General features: G+C 47.1%; 1 protein-coding gene across 1 annotated transcript; it reads right to left on the minus strand.

Annotated features, from left to right (window-relative positions):
* Positions 1-8363: 8363 nt before the first annotated feature.
* Pgbd2 (piggyBac transposable element derived 2) lies at positions 8364-16890 on the minus strand. The gene is given in 10 exon segments (XM_036197346.1): positions 8364-8984; positions 8986-9066; positions 9069-9098; positions 9101-9136; positions 9333-9450; positions 9452-9585; positions 9587-9687; positions 9690-9742; positions 9744-10355; positions 16863-16890. Coding segments are annotated over 10 exon segments (1731 nt in total). The 5' UTR covers positions 16880-16890; the 3' UTR covers positions 8364-8435.
* Between the last annotated feature and the right edge of the window lie 1945 nt (positions 16891-18835).

Below are 18835 nucleotides of genomic sequence, written 5' to 3' on the forward strand. Positions count from 1 at the left end.
TGGTTAAGCTTTTAGGGCTTTGGAGCAGCACAGTTCAGCTGAGAGCCATTGGAATGAGGACTCAGAGGCTTGCAGTCTGAGGAAACAAGACCAGCTGAGGAACTGGCGAGGTGAGGTAGCTGTGGCTTCTTCTGCTTCTCTGATCTGGCCTCAGGTTTGTTTTTATTAGTAAGAACTTCTAACAATTCTGCTATACACTCACGCCTTTAATCTTAGCATTCCAGAGGCAGAAATCCGTCTGGATCTCTGTGAGTTCAAGGCCACACTGGCAACAGCCAGGAATGGTGACACACGCCTTTAATCCCAGGAATCGATGGTAGAAAGCAGAAAAGTATTTAAGGTATGAGGACCAAAAACTATAGTGGGTTAAGCTTTCAGGCTTTTGAGAAGCAGTTCAACTGAGAGGTATCCAGTTTGAGGAAACAAGTCCAGCTGAGGAACTGGTGAGGTGAGGTGGCTGTGGCCTGTTCTGTCTCTCTGATCTTCCAGCATTCACCCCAATACCTGGCCCCAGGTTTGTTTTATTAATAAGACCTTCTAACAATTCATGCTAGTTTTTTACTTATATTCATTGTAGTCATCCACTTAAAAAATAGAATGTAGCCAGGCAGTGGTTTCTCAAGCTTTTAATTCCAGCACTCGGGAGACAGAGGCCGAAGGATCTCTGTGAGTTCGAGGCCAGCCTGGTCTATAGAGCGAGATCCAGGAAAGGCACCAAAACTATACTGAGAAACCCTGTCTCGAAAAAACAAAAACAAAAACAAACAACAACAACAAAAAAGAATGTAACCACACTGTAATTTTTATATTGTTTGAAGGACTCTGTTGGGGTATATAAGCTGTAAGGGGGAAAATAAAGACACAAGAGAAGGAAAACACCAGGCAAGATGTAGAAGGAAGACATCAAGAGAGACAGAAGAGAAACATCTAGAGAGAAGTAAGAAAAGTGTGTGTGTGTGTGTGTGTGTGTGTGTGTGTGTGTGTGTGTTCTCTTTCTCTCTGGCCCCAGAGAATTGAGTTTGCCGACTCCCTGGATTTCCTTCGCTCCTGAGCTGCTATGGGCTGGCTCTCCCTTAAACCCAGGGCAGGCAGCCAGAGGATGAGCCATCTTTCAGGTACTATGAACAGACTTTTCTTTTTCCAGAAAATATAATGTGTGGTTCATAATAGGACAGAACTCACTGTGCTAACTGTGCTGGCTAGTTTTTGTCAATGTAACACAAGCCACAGTAGTTTGGGAAGAGGGAACCTTAATTGAGAAGATGCCACCATCAGATTGGGCTGTAGGCAAGTCTGGGGGGGATTTCTTGATTGATGATGGAAGTGAATGGGACCAGCCCACTGTGGATGGTGTCCCTGGGCAGGTGGTCCTGGGATGTCTAAGAAAGCAGGCTGAGCAAGCCATGGGAAACAAGACATAGTAAGCAGCCTTGCTCCATGCCTCTGCCCCAGTTCCTGCCTTGAGTTCCTGCCCTGATGTACCTCAATGATGCACTGCGATTGCAATGTGTAAGCCAGAGCAATACTTTCCTCCTGAGTTGCTTTATTTTATTCTTTTATATTTTATTTTATTTTTATGTGCATTTGTGTTTTTGCCATGGGTGTCGGGGTCCCCTGAAACTGGAGTTACAGACAGGTGTGAGCTGCCATGTGGGTGCTGGGAATTGAACTCCGGTCCTCTGGAAGAAGAGCCAGTGCTCTTAACCCCTGAGCCATCTCTCCAGCCCGCAACTTGCTTTTGTCAGGTGCAAACTAGGACAGATCTCAAATGGCCAAAGTCATCTTGATTAGGAAGATCAATGCTAAGAGCAAGGTATCCGACACCAGATGTCAAGTTATAGTACAGAGGCCTCACACTAAAAACAGTGTGGCACAGGCATAAAGTCAGGCACACAGACCAATGGCACGGAATAGGGGACCCCGGAAAAAACCACACAGCTACAGGCCTGTGGTGTTCTGTAATATATGCCAAACACACATGGTGGAAACAGTCTAACAAACAATGCTGAGGAAACCTCATATCCATGAGGAATTGGATTCCTCTCTCTGCCCTGCACAAAAGTCAATACAAAGCTCATCAAAGGCATTAATGTGAGACCTGAAACCTTGAAACTACTAGAGAAAAGCAGGGGAAACATGTCAAGATGCAGGTAAAGACTTCCATGAAGACTCCATAGTTCTGGAGATCATGTGAGAATTGCATAAGGGAAGAGGTATGAATGACAAGGCTGCCTGGCAGACAACACAATCAGAAGAGTGAAGAGACATGGGGAGAATGGGAGAAATCTCCATCAGGCACACGCGTGACAGAGGGTGACTGGCTTATCCAGGGTTCATCTAATTACACACGTTCACACACACAAGCACATGAACACACCACCCAAAGACACTCTCACACACAGGCACCCACATATGCACACCCACATACATATGCTCACCCACATACATATGCACGCACACATACATATGCTCACCCACATACATATGCACACTCAATACATATGCACACCCACATACATATGCTCACCCACATACATATGCACACTCAATACATATGCACACCCACATACATATGCTCACCCACATTCATATGCACACTCAATACATATGCACACCCACATACATATGCACATGCACATACATATGCACACACACATACATATGCACACCCACATACATATGCACACCCACATACATATATATACACGCACACATACACAAAAATAGATGTCTGAAAAAAAGGAAGAGTTTGAAAAGCCATTATGAAACTTATTTTTGTACAATAAGCTAAACAATAATAAAAGCTTTAAAATGAAAAGATGAAGCAAAAACAAGGACATGCGCACTTGTAGATGGCCTTTCTGCGGGATGATGTCTTCCTGTCCCATCCCGGCTCTCTCAGGTACCTAGTTCCTCTCCTGGCGTGCTATTTCCTGGAGGAATCTTAATTCTGAAAGCCGCTATTTCATCTTTCTCCTTTCCCTCGCCTGTTCCTAAGTCTTTAGAAATTCGGGGCGCTGGGATCCCAACGCTGGATTGGTGTATAGATTCCATCAACAGCACTGGAGCTATGGGCAAACAACTCCAAAAATGCCGCCCCAGCCCGTGTCTGAAAACGGTGAGGAAGCGGGAGCCTCCCCCTAGTGGAAGGATTGGCAACTGCAGAAGGAACTCTGTGACCTTTCTGGGCTCTGCTGGTTTTCATTTGTAAAAGTTGATATCAACAATTCCATTTTCAGCTGGATATTTTTTTTTTTCACTCTTGTCTCTCAATAATCTTTCCCCCGAAAAGCATGGCTGATTAATCATGCTTTGCTCTGGTCCCTTGTGGCAGGGGACCCACCGATCAGGGGGAGGCAATGGCTGAATGGAGACTGTTTAAAAAAACAAAGCAAGGGGTTGGGGATTTAGCTCAGTGGTAGAGCGCTTAAGGCCCTGGGTTAGGTCCTCAGCTCCGGAAAAAAAAAAAAAAAAAAGAAAAAGAAAGAAACCAAAGCAAAAGAAAAAAAAAACCAAAAAAAAAAAAAAACCTCAGTCCTTGGATGGATCTGCTCAACTAACAATCTCTGGGCTGTCCTAGAAATAGCTCTGTAGACGGGCTGACCTCAAAGATATACCTGCTTCTGGATCTGCCTGCTTCTGCCTCCGGAGTGCTGGGATTAAAGGTGTGTGCTACCACTCCTCAGCTAACATCAAGCTTCCTGATAAGAAATGTTCAAAGTGCCTTAGGCCTACCTCAGCCAGGGTCTGTGTTGATGTCTGTGGCTCCTGATACCATTGGAGGCCATGCTGATGTCGGGAGTCTGAGCCACCACCTAGGACCATGTCAGTGTCCAAGGACCACGCTGCCATGGGGGCCATGCCGATCTGAGTGGCCTGTACTGCCACCTGGGGCCATGGTGACATCTGGGTCCCATGGTGATGAACACCATGTCTGAGTCCATGGTCCTATTACAGCCAGGGTCTGTTTTGATGTCCACGGTCCATGGTAACACCAAAGACCACACGGATGCCCAGGGTCTAGGCCATAATCTGAGGCCATATTGGTACCTAAGGGATGTGCTGCTGTCTGGTCCCTGCCGATCTGGGTAGCCTGTGCTGTTACATGGGGCCATGGTGTCATCTGGGCCTGGACTACTGCCTAGGGCCATATCTGGGTCCATGACCTCCCATTCCTCACCCCAGCAGCAGCAAGGCTCTGAATTGATGTCCCTGGCTCCTATTACCACCTGTGCAGATGCCTGGGGTCTGAGACCATGTTGGTGTCCGAGGGCCTTGCTGCTACCAGGGCCATATTAATCTGGGTGCCCTGTGCTGCCACTAGAGTCATGGTGACATCCAGCCATGGCTGCTGCCAAGGGCCATGCCTGGGTCTGTGTTCTTGCTGCATCTGGGGTGTGTGATGAGGTCCATGGCCCATGTTGCCACAGGGGGTCATAGGAACCAGGGATATTGAAATCCGAGGGCCATGCTGAGCTGGCCCTGCTTCTTGCTGGACACTGCAGTGGGAGAGCTAGTCCTGCCTCCCATGGGAGAGCTGGGCCCCTCCCTCTAACTCAGGCAAGATGGATCCATTCTTCACCATGGTTGTGGGAGAGCTGCCCCTCGCCTGAGGGGGACAGTCCGAGTGGCTCAGACCTACCAACTCAGCAACCAACCAGACCCACATCCAGGGCCTTGGGTTAGCCCACCCTAACATCCACCCCATCTGTGACCTGCTGGAGTGTGTGACCGAACAATAATGGCAGGATCTTCATGACTTGGGGCAACAGCAGAATATCTGAGAGGCGTTTCAGTGAGGGTCTGCGAAGATGATGTGCCAGAGGCCTTGAACCAGACCGAGGAAATGAACATTTTGTGAGTGGGAATGATTAACAAAGGGGTCGACTGTGTGACACACTGCAGCTCCCAATGCCACTAGGAAGAATGAAGAGGTGTTGGAAAGACAGAGCGGCAAGGTGACCTTTTTGTTGTTGTTTTGTTTTGAATTGATTTGGGGGGGATTCTTTGAGGGGATGCTTCAGGGGTGAGGGGAGGATATGGAGGGACTGGGAAGTGAGCAGGACTGGGCTGCATGATGTGAAACTCCCGAAGGACCAATGAAGAATTATAAAAAAAGAAATATTGCCTATAAAAAAAGAAATATTGCAAGTGCCTAGCCTAGATTTCTTTTTAAAAATGTAAAGGTACACATCTTTGAATATGTATCACATGGTGTGTGTGAGTGTTATCAGGAACAAGAAAGATGGACCTGAGTTCAGTCCCCCGGACCCCACGTGGCAGGAGAGAACAACCCCTGTGAGTTATTCTCTGACCATCACCCACATACCACAACCAGCTGTCCCTCCCACAGATAAGAAATGGAGCAACACTTCAGGGGCTGAAGGTGGAAACAAGGCCTCAAATGCATGACTATTATGCTAAGGTCCAGTCTGAAATTATTCTGAGATTATAAAAAGCTTCCAGCGTTTGACTGGCTCCCCTTAGCTGTCTTGCCTAGACGACCTATGTACAACGATCAAAGCCGGGGAATTCATGTTTATACATTCTGTCAGCTAGTCTCCATGCCTTTCCCAGGCTTCCTCAGCTGTTCTCTTTTGTAAGCCTCTTGATGTGTGGTGAGCTGGCACCACACTTCACATTGTCTTACCTCCTTGGTCTCACGTAACCCTGGGCCTTCTCTTGTCTCCCACGGCTCTTACACTTCCCAATACTCAGGGGTTTTGCAGACTGTCACTCAGTTTGAGTCTGCCTGCTTCTTCCTGGTTTGGATTTGGACTGTGCATGCTGGGCAGGAGTACTGCAGCTCACCGTGTTGGGGGCAGGAATGGCGGGGGAGAGAGAGGTTGTGATGTCAGTATCTGGAGTGGTACTGGGGCTGATGGAGGAGATGCCTGCTTTTCTTATGATTTTTTTTTTTTTTTTTTGCTACAGGCCTCAGGAATATATCGAAAGAACTCAGCTGATATATAACAAGCCAAATAACACCAAAAGCTCCTTGGAATTTGGCTTCTTCTGAAGGAATTCCTTTGCCATAACCAGCTGAGTTATTATGATACATTCCTGCAGCCTGTAGCAATTTTTTTCCATTTGAAACTGACGTATCATGGGAGGAGACACTGCTCTACTTCCATCCTTGCCTACACATTTCTAGGTGTTGTTCCAACAGGGAACTTAGAGCCCATCTGTACTTCTGCAGTGACTCATTGGGACTCTGTTGGGAGGAGACTATTTCTTCCTCCACTTTATTGACTTTTATCACTACAGACTGAACATCTGCTTTATTCCGTGGGTGTTAACACCCTTTAGGATTTGGGGCAGACCTTATTAAACTGTCCAGAAAGGCTGAGCAGACTTTCACTTCCCTGGATACTGTAGGAGCCCACCACCAGCTTTCGTGCCCACCACCCGTCGATTCTACACAGCAAGTGCGGTCAGTGAAGAAGGGGCTGCCACTGCTGCTCTTGGCACTTTATTGCCAGCAGACAGCGTCTTTCCACACCGCTCCTATTACTTCTCAACTCTGTTTCCTCGTAGAACATTGCACTTTTTCTCTTGCCGTCTCTGTGTTTGTGATAAATGAATCAAAATAAAAACAACGCTGGTGTGTGCGCTGTGTGCCTGGACATGTGCATGCAGCAGAGGGCAGGTGGAGTTGGTTCTCTCCTATTACTAACTTGAGACATTTTCACGTATCTTTGTTTTTTGTTTTTTTTTTTTTTCGAGACAGGGTTTCTCTGTGTAGCTTTGTGCCTTTTCTGGAGCTCACGTGGTAGCCCAGGTTGGCCTCGAACTCAAGGAGATCCGCCTGGCTCTGCCTACCAAGTGGTGCTGGGATTAAAGGCGTGCACCACCACCACCCGGCCTCTTTGTATTTTAATTGTGTGTGTGTGTGTGTGTGTGTGCCAGAGGACAGCCTCGAGTGTCATTTCTCAGGAGCTAGCTATTGGAGACAGGGTCTCTCAGTGAATGTGTAACTTGACAATTCAGCCAGGCTGGCTGGCCAGCAAACCCCAGTAATCTGAGTGCTGGATTTACAAATGCCATGTTCCCCTGCCTGGCTTTATTTTATTTTATTTTTTCTTTCTCATGTGGGTTCTGAGATTGAACTCGGGTCCTCATGCTGGCAAGACAAATGCTTTACCAACAGACCTATTCCCCTAACCCCTGAACTTAGATGCACATAAATTTTATAATTTTATACAATTCCAACTGCAAATTCAGTCTTTATTTCTTCTATTTGTCTTTCCTAGGTAACAAGAAATTCAGCTTGTTCTCTTAGATTACCAATGCACTTAATTCTCCTTTTTTTCTTTTCTTTCTTCTTTACAAAGTTCTTTTATGGGGTTGGGCATTTAGCTCAGTGGTAGAGCGCTTGCCTAGCAAGTGCAAGGCCCTGGGTCCTGTCCTCAGCTCCAGCAAAAAAACAAAAACAAAGTTCTTTTATTCCTTTGGAATACATTATTCCAGACTTTTAAATATCAAAATGCTTCCTTATTTCAATATGTTTACTCTAAGTTCAGGAATGTATGAAGATGAAATTTAAATCAGTAGAGAAATGCATACAGCTTCTAACATTTACAGATGAACCCCTGGGGGGAGCAAAGTGGAAGCTTACCTCAAGCTACTTATAAAAGCAGATTCCACATGGATATATTTACATTAGGAAACTATCTTTTAAGATTTATTTTATTTTTAATTATGTATATATGTGTGTGTTTGTGCACAAGTGTGCAAGGGCTTGCAGAAGCCAGAAGAGTGTGGCAGATGCCCTGGGGCTGGAGTTAGAGGTGACTGTGAACATTCTCAGTGCTGGGTAAACTCAGGTCCTCCACAGGAGCAGAAAGTGCTCTTAACTACTGAGCAATCTCTCCAGCATCACTAGGAAAGCATTTTTATCAAGAAAATATGAGCTCTGCAGCTCAGGCCTTCTGAATAGATAGATGCACAGCACGTTGTCTATGCCCCCATAGTTTGATAGCTTTGGGCAAGCATGAGATAGATATAAGGTCAGGAAGCCTTTCATCACACTGCTAGGACATCTGTATCTTGCTGCCTCTGCCTCAGAGCACAGACTATGTATACAATGGTAAAAACATTTTATTTTTCACTACTCATACAAGGTTATCTTTAGTTATCTTTACCCAGACTCAAATACATACAAAAGCAAAACTTTTATTTGAATAAATTTAAATAAATAAGAATATAAAATACAGATTTGCAAACATGTACAATTACTAACATAAATACTAATTTACATGACATATGGGCATATAGGACACATTAAAAAAGAGGACTGTGGGGTTGGAGATTTAGCTCAGTGGTAGAGCGTTTGCCTAGCAAGGGCAAGGCCCTGGGTTGGATCCTCAGCTCAAAAAAAAAAAAGAGGACTGTGATGAGGCCTGGGAGAGACTACAAAACTAAGTCATCAGTGATCAGTGGCAAAAGCGCCACAAATAAAACCTGCAGATGGTCCCAGTGACGTCGCTATAGCTGGAAGAAGCAGCTCTCTGGCCTCTCGGAATATGGTACTCCGGGAAGCACTTGGCATGGACACCCTTCTGGCACTTCTCACAGCGGGTGTTGGTCTGTGAGTGGCAGAGGGCTCCGCCTACCGGGTGACGAAGTGTCCCAGACACACGCTCTCCAGACACACGCAGGCGGGCCATGTACCTGCAGAAGGCGAGGAGGTCTACCTGCACGTCCTGGCAGCATACCCAGTGCAGCTGCCACACATTGTTGAGGACTGCGTCGATGATGTAGCTGATTAAGTCCCACTTCATGCCCTGGATCTTTACCTTGTCCTTGGCGATGTTCTGGTCCATCTGGTCAACCCCTCTGGCCTTCTCCTGATAGAGCTTCCCCAGGGATGGCTGGTGGGCCTGTGCCCCAGCTTTGGCTGCTCCCAGGTGGCAGCTGGTCTGCCTCACTGGCTCTATGCTCACCGCATTGGAGCAGATGTTCACCACGCGGCTGGTGTGCCAGCAGGCACACAATGATCTCCTCACTCTTGTCCACCTTATAGTCCACCTTATAGAGGGGGCAATGATCAGTTCTGTACTCACACAAACAGTTCCTGTGGCCTTCACCCCTTTTTTTCCCTCAAAATGGACATCAGTTTGACGCTTGTAAAGTCCTTGTCAAAGAGCCGGGTGGTGGTGGTGGCGAATGCCTGTAATCCCAGCACTCGGGAGGCAGAGCCAGGCAGATCTTTGTGAGTTCAAGGCCAGCCTGGGCTACAGAGTGAGTTCCAGGAAAGGTGCAAAGCTACACAGAGAGACCCTGTCTTGACAAAACAAACAAAGCAAAACAAACCAACCAACCAAACAAACAAAAAAGAGCTTGTCAAAGAATGTGTGTTATGGCAAGGAGCCACCCTCCTGAAGGGCATCCAAAAATGTGACCACCATACTGCCTCCTATATCCAAGCCCCAGTCTGGCTTGGTGAATAGTACCCTGTGAAGGCTCAAACCACACCAGGTAGCCTCTGCTGGTCGTTCCACACCCTGAGTGCAGCTGCTTGGTCCTCTGGCACCCAAAGTATTCACAGACAGATTCACCAAAACTGTAGAACTCTTCCAGGGGAAGCAAGCTTCTGGAAGTTACAGTTCATACAGATGATGAGGGGCCTGATCTTGGCAAACCTATCACTTTCATCGAGTTCACTGTTATCTGCAAAATGCAGGAGAAGATCAGCTCAAATCTGTCTCTTCTAATAACATCAGCCACAAGGTGATGATGAGTCAGGAGCTGTCTCCCAAAACATCTGTCTCCTTGGATAGGAGACGTACCTACTTAAAATCAAGATGCCCAAATCACACTTCAGTTCCTGGGCTGTGGGATCCAGGGCGATATTTTTCTGCCTAGCATAACGGTTAGTTTCGTCAACAATGAAATTGATTGTCCCATCATCAAAAAACAGCTCAAAGAGTCCCACAGGACTCAGTTCCTTGGTTTTGAGGTCCTCTATATGAGGGTCTGAGGCTGTCCAGCTGCTGAAGTCTGGAAGGATGTCGTCTCTCTTGGTCTAAACGTGCTGGGGCTCCACTGCTGCCTCCCGCCTTTTCTTGGCAGGTTGTAGCTCCGGCTTGTCATAGTCCCCCTCCTCCTGGGAGTCCGAGTCCTCAGACACAACTGAAGCATACAGCATCCGGCCAGGCAGCTGGGCACCATTCCGGCCACTGTCTTCTTCCCCAGAATCCTCATCAGTGAAGTCCCCGGAGGCATTGTTGGCGGGTGCAATGAAAATGTCCTCCCTGGTGCTGCTAAGCCCATCTTCCTCCAGAGCGCTCAGGACCTCCAGTAGCTTAGGCGACCTCACCTTTGAGGGTGCCCCTCTCCTGGCAGGGCCACCCCTGCGGTGACAGAACAGCGAGAGAAAAGTAACTCAGCCTCATGGAGCTGGACCCATCAAGCGTAACATCACACCCGTGCGTCTTCCACATCAACAGAGCCGGCAGGAATGGAGGAGGGTTTATATCGCGTACACACCGCGGGGCCAGTGCCCAGTTTCTACCGCCACCCTCCCTGACTGCCTTTTCTCCCCTCCACTCTCTCCTCTCACCACCCACTTCTTCCTTTATGCCTTCTCAACTGCTCAGAGAGGCTGGCAGGATGAAGGGTTTAAAAAGTCCCTAACTAGGGATAACTGTGCTCCCATGAGCACCGTATCCGTCCCCGACCGTGAGTCTGAAGCCATCAGAACCCGGGAAGAGAGGATGCCCTTATTCAGGGTCTAAGAGCCTGCAAGACAACGAAAGTCAGTGTTTTAATGAGCAAAGCCACAGACTCTTTACCATTTAAAGGGACAGTTCTTGCTTAAGGCTTGCCAATGAGAAGGATGAGACATTCACAGGAAACAGTATCAACTGGCTCTCCCATCTCAGCACACATTGGAAATCAGTGTGGTTCACTGACACAACACAACTATGGACATTTGGGGCTCGATAAGTCTTTGCTGGTGGGGGTGGGGTGCAGAGTCATCCTCATGCATCATCCCTGGTTTCTGCTCACTAGGAACCTGTAGAATACCCAGCCTCCTTAACTGATGAAATACAACATTTCCAGGGGCTGAAAAGACAGCTCACTGGGTAAAAGTCCTACACAGGCCTGGCAACTTGAGTTTGGTCCCTGGAACACACGTGTGGTAGGAGGAGAGAAATGACTCCACAAAGTTGTTTTGATCGCCATACACTTGCCTGGCACTTACATGTCACCCTCACCCCTGGCACAATAACAACGTAACAAAAATCTCCAGACATTCTGACATGTTCCCTGGGCCAGGTGCACAAAATCACCTGATTTTCTGTGGAGATGGAACTGTTCTGCCTCAGGACTACCCAGTTTGGCAACCACAGGCCACAAGTGGCTACTGGGCATTTGAAATGTGGCTGAAGATGCTGAATTTTTCATTTAAATAGCCACATATGGTCAGTGTACTAGACAAATTCTAAATATATTAAGAACTAATTGTGGGGGCTCAGTGGTTAAGAGCACTTGTTGCTCCTCCAAAGAACCTGAGTTTGGGTCCCAGGACCCGTGCCAGGCAGCTCGCAAGTGTCTGCAACTTCAGCTCCAGGGAATGTGATGCCCCTCCTGGGTTCCACAGCACTTGCATACACTTGCAAACACATAAATTTTAAAAACAAATCATGAAAAAGCCAAAATTTTAAAGTTTTTATTTTAAGTATTTTATGTTTTGAGGCAAGGTCTCATGTGATCTAAGGTTGAACTTGAACTCACTTTGTAGCCAAGAGGTGCCTTGAACTTCTGACCCCTTTGCCGCAACCTCCTAGTGCTGGGATTACAAATATGTGCCACCATGTTGTTAAACTTTCTGTTTGTTGAGACAGGGTCTCTCTAAGCCTGGCTGTCTTGGAACTTGCAATGTACACCAGGCTGGCCTCAAACACACAGAGATCTGCCTGTCTCTGCCTCCTGAGTGCTGGGATTAAAGGTCACCACACTTGGGAAAAAGTGTAAACTTTTAAAGAATGATTGAAAAGCTGTATAGAGGAGGGCTTTTTTGTTTGTTTTTTAGAATGGAAAATTAAAATCAGCCTCTATGAGAGCCCCGATGGTCCTCACACTCCTGGTGTCTGTGCCCTGGTGTGAGCACGGGGACCACATGACCTACTACTTCTGACAATCAGCATAGGGCCATGTGGTGAGATGTCACCTCTGGCAACCTCTGAGAAGAGGCCACAGAGAGACTGGCCTGCTTCACTGCCTCTGACTGTCTCTGTCTCTACCACTCACTTTGAGGCAAGCCAGCTACTACAGCTAAGTTGTCCTATAAGAAAGGCCCATGGGACAAAAAACCAAACAGCCAGAGATAATTGAGGCCCCGAGTCTAACACTGAACAGGGACCTAACTCCCGAGGAACTATGAAGAAAATGACTGGCAAATTCTATTGTATTTACATCGTGATACAGCTGTCAGTGGCAGAGTGTTTGCTCAGCAGAGTGTTTGTTGGCCCAGGCGTAATCCCTGCACTGCAAAATAAATAGCAATAATGCCAAATTTAAAAATAAAGCAAGGACTTCCCTGTTTATCAAGTGATAGTCACAAATGGGAGTCATCTGTAGCAAATGTAAAATATTTATATTTTGGCATTATAAAGAATCTAGAACATGCAGGGGGAAAAATCCCAACTATCAAGAAAAAAACAAACAAATCAACAATACAATAGGAAAATAGACAAAAAGATTTATGGGGACAAAAGAAACATAAATGTGAAAACACATTTAATCTCCACTACTCAGGAAATGAAAATTAAAACCACAAGATATTTTGGAGGTACAAAATCCGGGAAAAACAAACAAACAAACAAACAAACAGGCTAAAGGCCGTGTGTGACCAGGACGAGAAGCAGATATGAGAAGCCTGGGGCCAGAGTCTGCAAGACCACTGAAGAGTGAGGGACGCTGGCCGTGCAAGCTGAACATCGAGCACCTGACTGAGCCGAAATCCATTCCATATATTTAAGGCAGGGTTTTCCAACCCAGCCTAGGAACTAGACACTGCTTTGTGTGTGTTTGGGGTGGGCCTCGCAGTTGTGGGAGCCAGGAAGTTGTCAATTTCAGGGTGCTCAGCATATCCTGCACTTGCCACTAGGGGGCAGCAGCATCCCGATGACAGCTCGCAGACCCAGCGCGGACCCAGCGCAGACCCAGCGCGTCTCTCCCTCGATCACACCTTCAGGGAATCCTGGCCCAGAGGGAGCATGGCTCTATGCTCAGGAATTGCTCATGGCAGGACAGGAAAGCCAGAAGTAGCCCAAATGGCTCACAGAATGGATGTAATGGATATGACAGGAAAGGAACAAATCTCAGCCACACAAGTCACTAATGATTCTGAAAACACACCAGGGTTGGAAATGATGTAATCCCAGCACTTGGAAGGGTGAGGCAGGAGGATCATGAGTTCAGAGCTACACAGTGAGAACAACAGACAAACAAACAAACAACAAAAACAGACTGTTGAGTCGGGAGGTGACTCTAAGTATTTGTTATCTTTAACCTTTGTGAAATCCCTCAGCTGGTTGATGTACCCTTTGTCTTGTATGGGGCTGCCGTCTTCCCGCTGGGCAGTAGTAACTCGGTGTGGCGACGTGTTTCTTTGGAGGTGTCCCTGTGCTGTGTATTTAATGTAAAAGGCACATAACTGAATAGGGAGAAGGGAGCAGCTGACAGAGCCCTGAAACAGCAGTAGAACTTCTGTGCCAATGAGACAGCCCAACGAATTAAGGCACTTGCCACCAAACCTGATTGCCAGGATCCACATGGTGGGAGGACAGAACTGAGACCCACAAATTGACCTCTGACCTCCACATGTGCGTCATGGGTGTGTATACCCTCCCCACTCCCATATGTAAATGTCATTTCAAAAGAAACTGATCCTGATCCAAAGTCTAATGCTCTGGGGGCTGCCATGATTGTACCTTTCTCTTAGAGGGTCTTAGTTAGGGTTCCTATTGCTATGACGGAAACACCGTGACCAAAAAGCAGGTTGAGGAGGAAAGGCTTTCTTTGGCTTTCACTTATATATTGCTGTTCATCACCAAAGGAAGTCAGGACAGACACTCAAGCAGGGCAGGATCCTTGGGGCAGGAGCTGATGCAGAGGCCACGGAGGGGTGCTGCTCACTGGCCTGCTTCCCTTGGCTTGCTCAACCTGCTTTCTCATAGAACCCAGGACCACCAGCCCAGGGATGGCCCCACCTCCCCCACTGATCACTAATTGAGAAAATGCTTTACAGCTGCATCTCATGGAGGCATTTCCTCAACTGGAGCTCCTTCCTCTGATGACTCTCCCACGTGATGACAGAAGTCAAAAGTGCTTTGAAACCTGAGCGTACCACAAACGCTTTGGCATCACATCCTGAGCAGACTTAAGGCTTTTTATTATCTCTACTCCCTCCCATAACTTGCTTTACATAGATAGTCATGCGTTTGCCTTGAAACACTGTTTGGTGAAGAAATACTGTCGTGCTTTGGGGTGAATTTGGTAAGAGATATCCGACCTTGTCCCCACTTCTAGTGATGTCTGGGACAGGGAGTGCGCCCTGCCTTCTACTCATTGGCTCATGCCTGTTCCTCAGCTGGGCCCAAGGCAGGCCTCATTTACTTACCAACAGGCTGCCTGGCAAGCCCCAACCAGCCATTCTGCCACGGCCTGTCCCAGACACTTGCCCAGGCACAGTTGAATCAGGCTTGAGAGTGAGAGTCCTGTGGGGTTGGGAGGGACACTTGGCCTAGCCTTATAAATGTGTTTGTTCTTAGGATTTATGGACAGAGCCACAAAAGGTTGCCAAGGATGGAAGCCCAGAGTAAATGAGAAGACTGTTGAGGAAGAAGTCTCTAAAGACTAGTGGAGGTGATGGAAGGGAAGGATAGAATCCTGCAAAGCATAGGTCAGCATGAAGGGCAGGGAACAGGCAGATGGGGTGGAGGGCAGAATTGTTCCAAGACCCAGTGGCCATTCTTAACTGGTGAGGCTTGAAACCTGGAGCTTCAGGGACCATTCTGAAGGATCTTGGGGGAAAGGAAATCAGCAACAGTACTGTTTAATAAACTTTTCTAAGGAGACAGGGCATCTTAATGTAATTAGAGCCCCGCCCAACGAAGAATCCTTAAGATGAGTAGAGATTTAAACAAGTGTGTTGTTCTGTTAAAGAAAATGGTTATTTAGTGGAGGGCTTGAAGTAATCTTGGTGAGTTAAAGATAGATTTAAAAACAAACAAACAAACTTGTTTTGCAACATTTTTTTAAACTGTGAAAACAATTTAAAGTAAAATATTATTTTAGGGCTGGGACTAGAGATCAATTGGTAGAATGCTTGCCTAGCATGTACAAAGCCCTGGGCTCCATCCCCAGCACTGAATAAACCAGGCTCGGAGGCAAACGTCTGTAATCCCAGAACTCAGGAGGTGAAACAGAACATCAGAAGTTTAAGGTCACCCCGAGCTACATGATGAGTCTGAGTCCAGCCTGGGTGGGTCTAACAAACAGAACAATAACAAAAAATAATTTTAAAGCATTTTATACTATCAATTATATTTTTCACTATCAATTACAAGCAAGAAAGAACTAGCTGGGCGGAGGTGGCACACACCTTTAATCCCAGCACTCGGGAGGCAGAGGCAGGCAGATCTCTGTGAGTTTGAGGCCAGCCTGGGCTACAGAGTGAGTTCCAGGATGCCCAGGGCTGTCACACAAAGAAACCCTGTCTCAGACAAAACAAAACAAAACAACCTCTCCCAAACAAACAAACACCCTCAAAACAGAAGAAAAATTATGACTACGAAACTAGAGAAACAAAAGTGTAGACCCTGAGAAACTCCGAGCTCCAAACAGCTGTTTTAAGTGTACAGAAGTCCACTGAGAGGTACAGACTTTAGAACCCGGCCAGTGTTTGTTGAGTGGCTACCTTAATATAGCTGTGTGATTTGTGTGTGTGTGTGTGTGGGTTTATTGCAATAAAGTGATTTTTTTTTTTTGAGACAAGGTTTCTCTGTGTAGTTTTGGTGCCAGTCCTGGATCTCGCTCTGTAGACCAGGCTGGCCTTGAACTCACAGAGATCCGCCTGGCTCTGCCTCCCGAGTGCTGGGATTAAAGGCATGTGCCACCACCACCCAGCAATAAAGTAATTTTTATTTATAAAAGTATTTTGTAAATACAAATGCCTCAACCCTAAGCCATCTTGTTCAAGGATCCAAGAGAGCTTGGTTGACATAAGCACCTTCCCTTTTAAAAATTTTTGTATCAAAGAACACAAGGGGCTAGGTACAGTAGCATCAGCCTATAATGCCAGCCCTTAGGAAATAGCGGCAGGAGAATTGAGAAGAGTTCAGCCCGGCCTAGCAGGTGAGACCCGGTCTCAAAACAATAACAGAAAAAGGGGGAGAGGAACAAGGACCCTTGGCTACGGAAAAGCAGACTTAAACCAAGCCTGATACGCCTCACCTCACCCTTAAGGGACATAGCTTAAGTCATGCTCCCCATCCATCATCCTCTCCCTTCACTGGACTCATCCCGACCCCGCCCACTTTAGACAGTACCTCTGCCTGACCCGGACTTCGTGGCACACCCCTAACCCAGTAAGGAAGCTCTCGCCCTGCCCACAATCCAATTCATCCTCGCCAGACTCCGCCCCCATCCAGCCGTCCCCACCCATTGTACTGGGGCCCGTCCGCCCACGCAAGTCTACGCACAAACAATGGCTGCGAACGGCATGCAAGTCTACGCACAAACAATGGCTGCGAACGGCATGAGCGCTGCTGGGGAACTCATCAGGTCCCGCCGCTGCTGCCACACTAAAGCCAGAAGCTTGCCTGGAGCGCCGACCGGGCGACACCTACCTAGGCAGCAGCCCCATAGCTGCAACAAAGTCTGGACCCACCTCTACGCCACGCTCCCGACTCGGCCAAGCCCCCAGGACAGCCACGCCCCCTATCCTAGCCACCATTGATCATTAAGAGCACAAGCCTCCTGGGCGCCTAGAGAGGATCCAACATACCTCTGCCACCTACCTGAAGTGCTGGCCCAGAAGCTTCCTCAGCACTTCAGAGTCCAAATACCTTTTTTTCTAGCTCAAGCAATGATGCTCACACCTAGACTCATGCTGCCTATAGCATCACCTGGGGGAAATGTCGATCCTGGACCTCGCTCACACTTCAAACCTGGAAGTGTCCACTGTCTGAGCCTTGCAAGACTTGGAGGTGATTGTGAAGAAAGCGAATGTGGACTGACCGCTATTGGCGGGTCTTTCAATCCCCATACTCAAAACGTTCATGCTTGGGTAACTATTCCCTGTGAGGAGCTGTTCCCTTCCTTATAGGTAGGGTTGACAAATAAAAAATACAGTGAGATTTGTTTTTCAGACAGCTGTGAGTCCCCATAGTTCATCTGGCAACCCCGTTGGTTTGTTTAAAATACAGTGGTTAACTGTAGGAGGTGGAGCACCCAGGATTCCGAGGACTACAGTTACGGTAACTAAAATGGTGTCCCTGTCCCTTGGAAATCAAAAGTCCAACTTCAGCTCTGGCTGCTTGAGAGTCGCTGCTCTGTTAAGGACTTTGTCCCACGGAATCCTGCCATCTACCCAAGAGGTGTGTAGAAGAGAACTTCACAGCTCTGTTGAACGTTTTGGTTTATTCAAAAAGAGGATCAACCTACGTAAACATTGAAAAAGAGGGCCAGAGGCAAAGGCTAGTGTTTGCATACCTAGAGTTTAGGAGACGAAAGCCCGAGTTGGGTGGTCCCAACACCAGTTAAAGACCCGAGTAATGCTGTAATGATAAAAGGCAGAGCGGGGAGAGTTAAGAGCCACACTGGGCTGAGGAACAGATAGATATAGGGTCCAGTGACCCCAAGTCCATCTTTGGGGGTACTACATGAGATTTTAGGTTCTTGTTTTTAATTAATTAATTAATTAATTAATTAACTTTGGTTTTTCGAGACAGGGTTTCTCTGTGTAGCTTTGGTGCCTGTTCTGGATCTCACTCTGTAGACCAGGCTGGCCTCGAACTGATAGAGATCTGCCTGCCTCTGCCTCTAGAGTGCCCTGATTAAAGGCATGCACCACCACTGCCCAGCTTTTTGTAATTTTTCAAAGCTTTATTTCATGCATATGACTGTTTTGCTTGCATGTATGTATATGCACCATATCTGTGCCTGGTTAACCCCTTCTTAAAATGCCGATTTGCACAAAACACAGTGATTACCACCAAATTGCTCCTAAATTGTTCATTTTTAATTGCACAGGGTCCCTGAGCTTCAGCCCCTTCCAACAGGAGCCATGGTACCTGGGCTTCCCCTCCTCCAAGAGGGACTGCATTTCCCTATGGGTTGATTCTCTATCTCTCCACTCCCCTCCCCATAGTCCTCATTCTTTGATCCTCTTCAACTGCCTTTCCTGCTTGGAACTTGACCACAAAGCGCAGATAACAAAAGCAAAAATAGAAAAGGGGTTGCTGAGGAGCTAACTCAGAAGAGGAGGACTTGCCTCTCTCCCTGGGTTCAAATCCCCAATACTAGAGAGAGAGAGAGAGAGAGAGAGAGAGAGAGAGAGAGAGAGAGAGAGAGAACCCCTACAGTGGATGGTAAGAACAAAGATATATAAAGAAGCAGAACCTAACAGTGGTTGGTAAGAATCTGAATTAGTAGTAGCCATTGTGGACAATGATATGGAGGTGCCTTAAAAGATTAAAAATGTGACTAGCATATGATCCGACAACTGGGCATGTATCCTAAGGAAATGAACTCAGTATATAGGAGAACGTCTACACTACCATACTCATGGCAGAATTATTCTCTAAGCCAAGAAATGGAA

Source organism: Onychomys torridus, chromosome 8, assembly GCF_903995425.1.
Source record: "Onychomys torridus chromosome 8, mOncTor1.1, whole genome shotgun sequence".
Classification (NCBI taxonomy): Eukaryota; Metazoa; Chordata; class Mammalia; order Rodentia; family Cricetidae; genus Onychomys; species Onychomys torridus.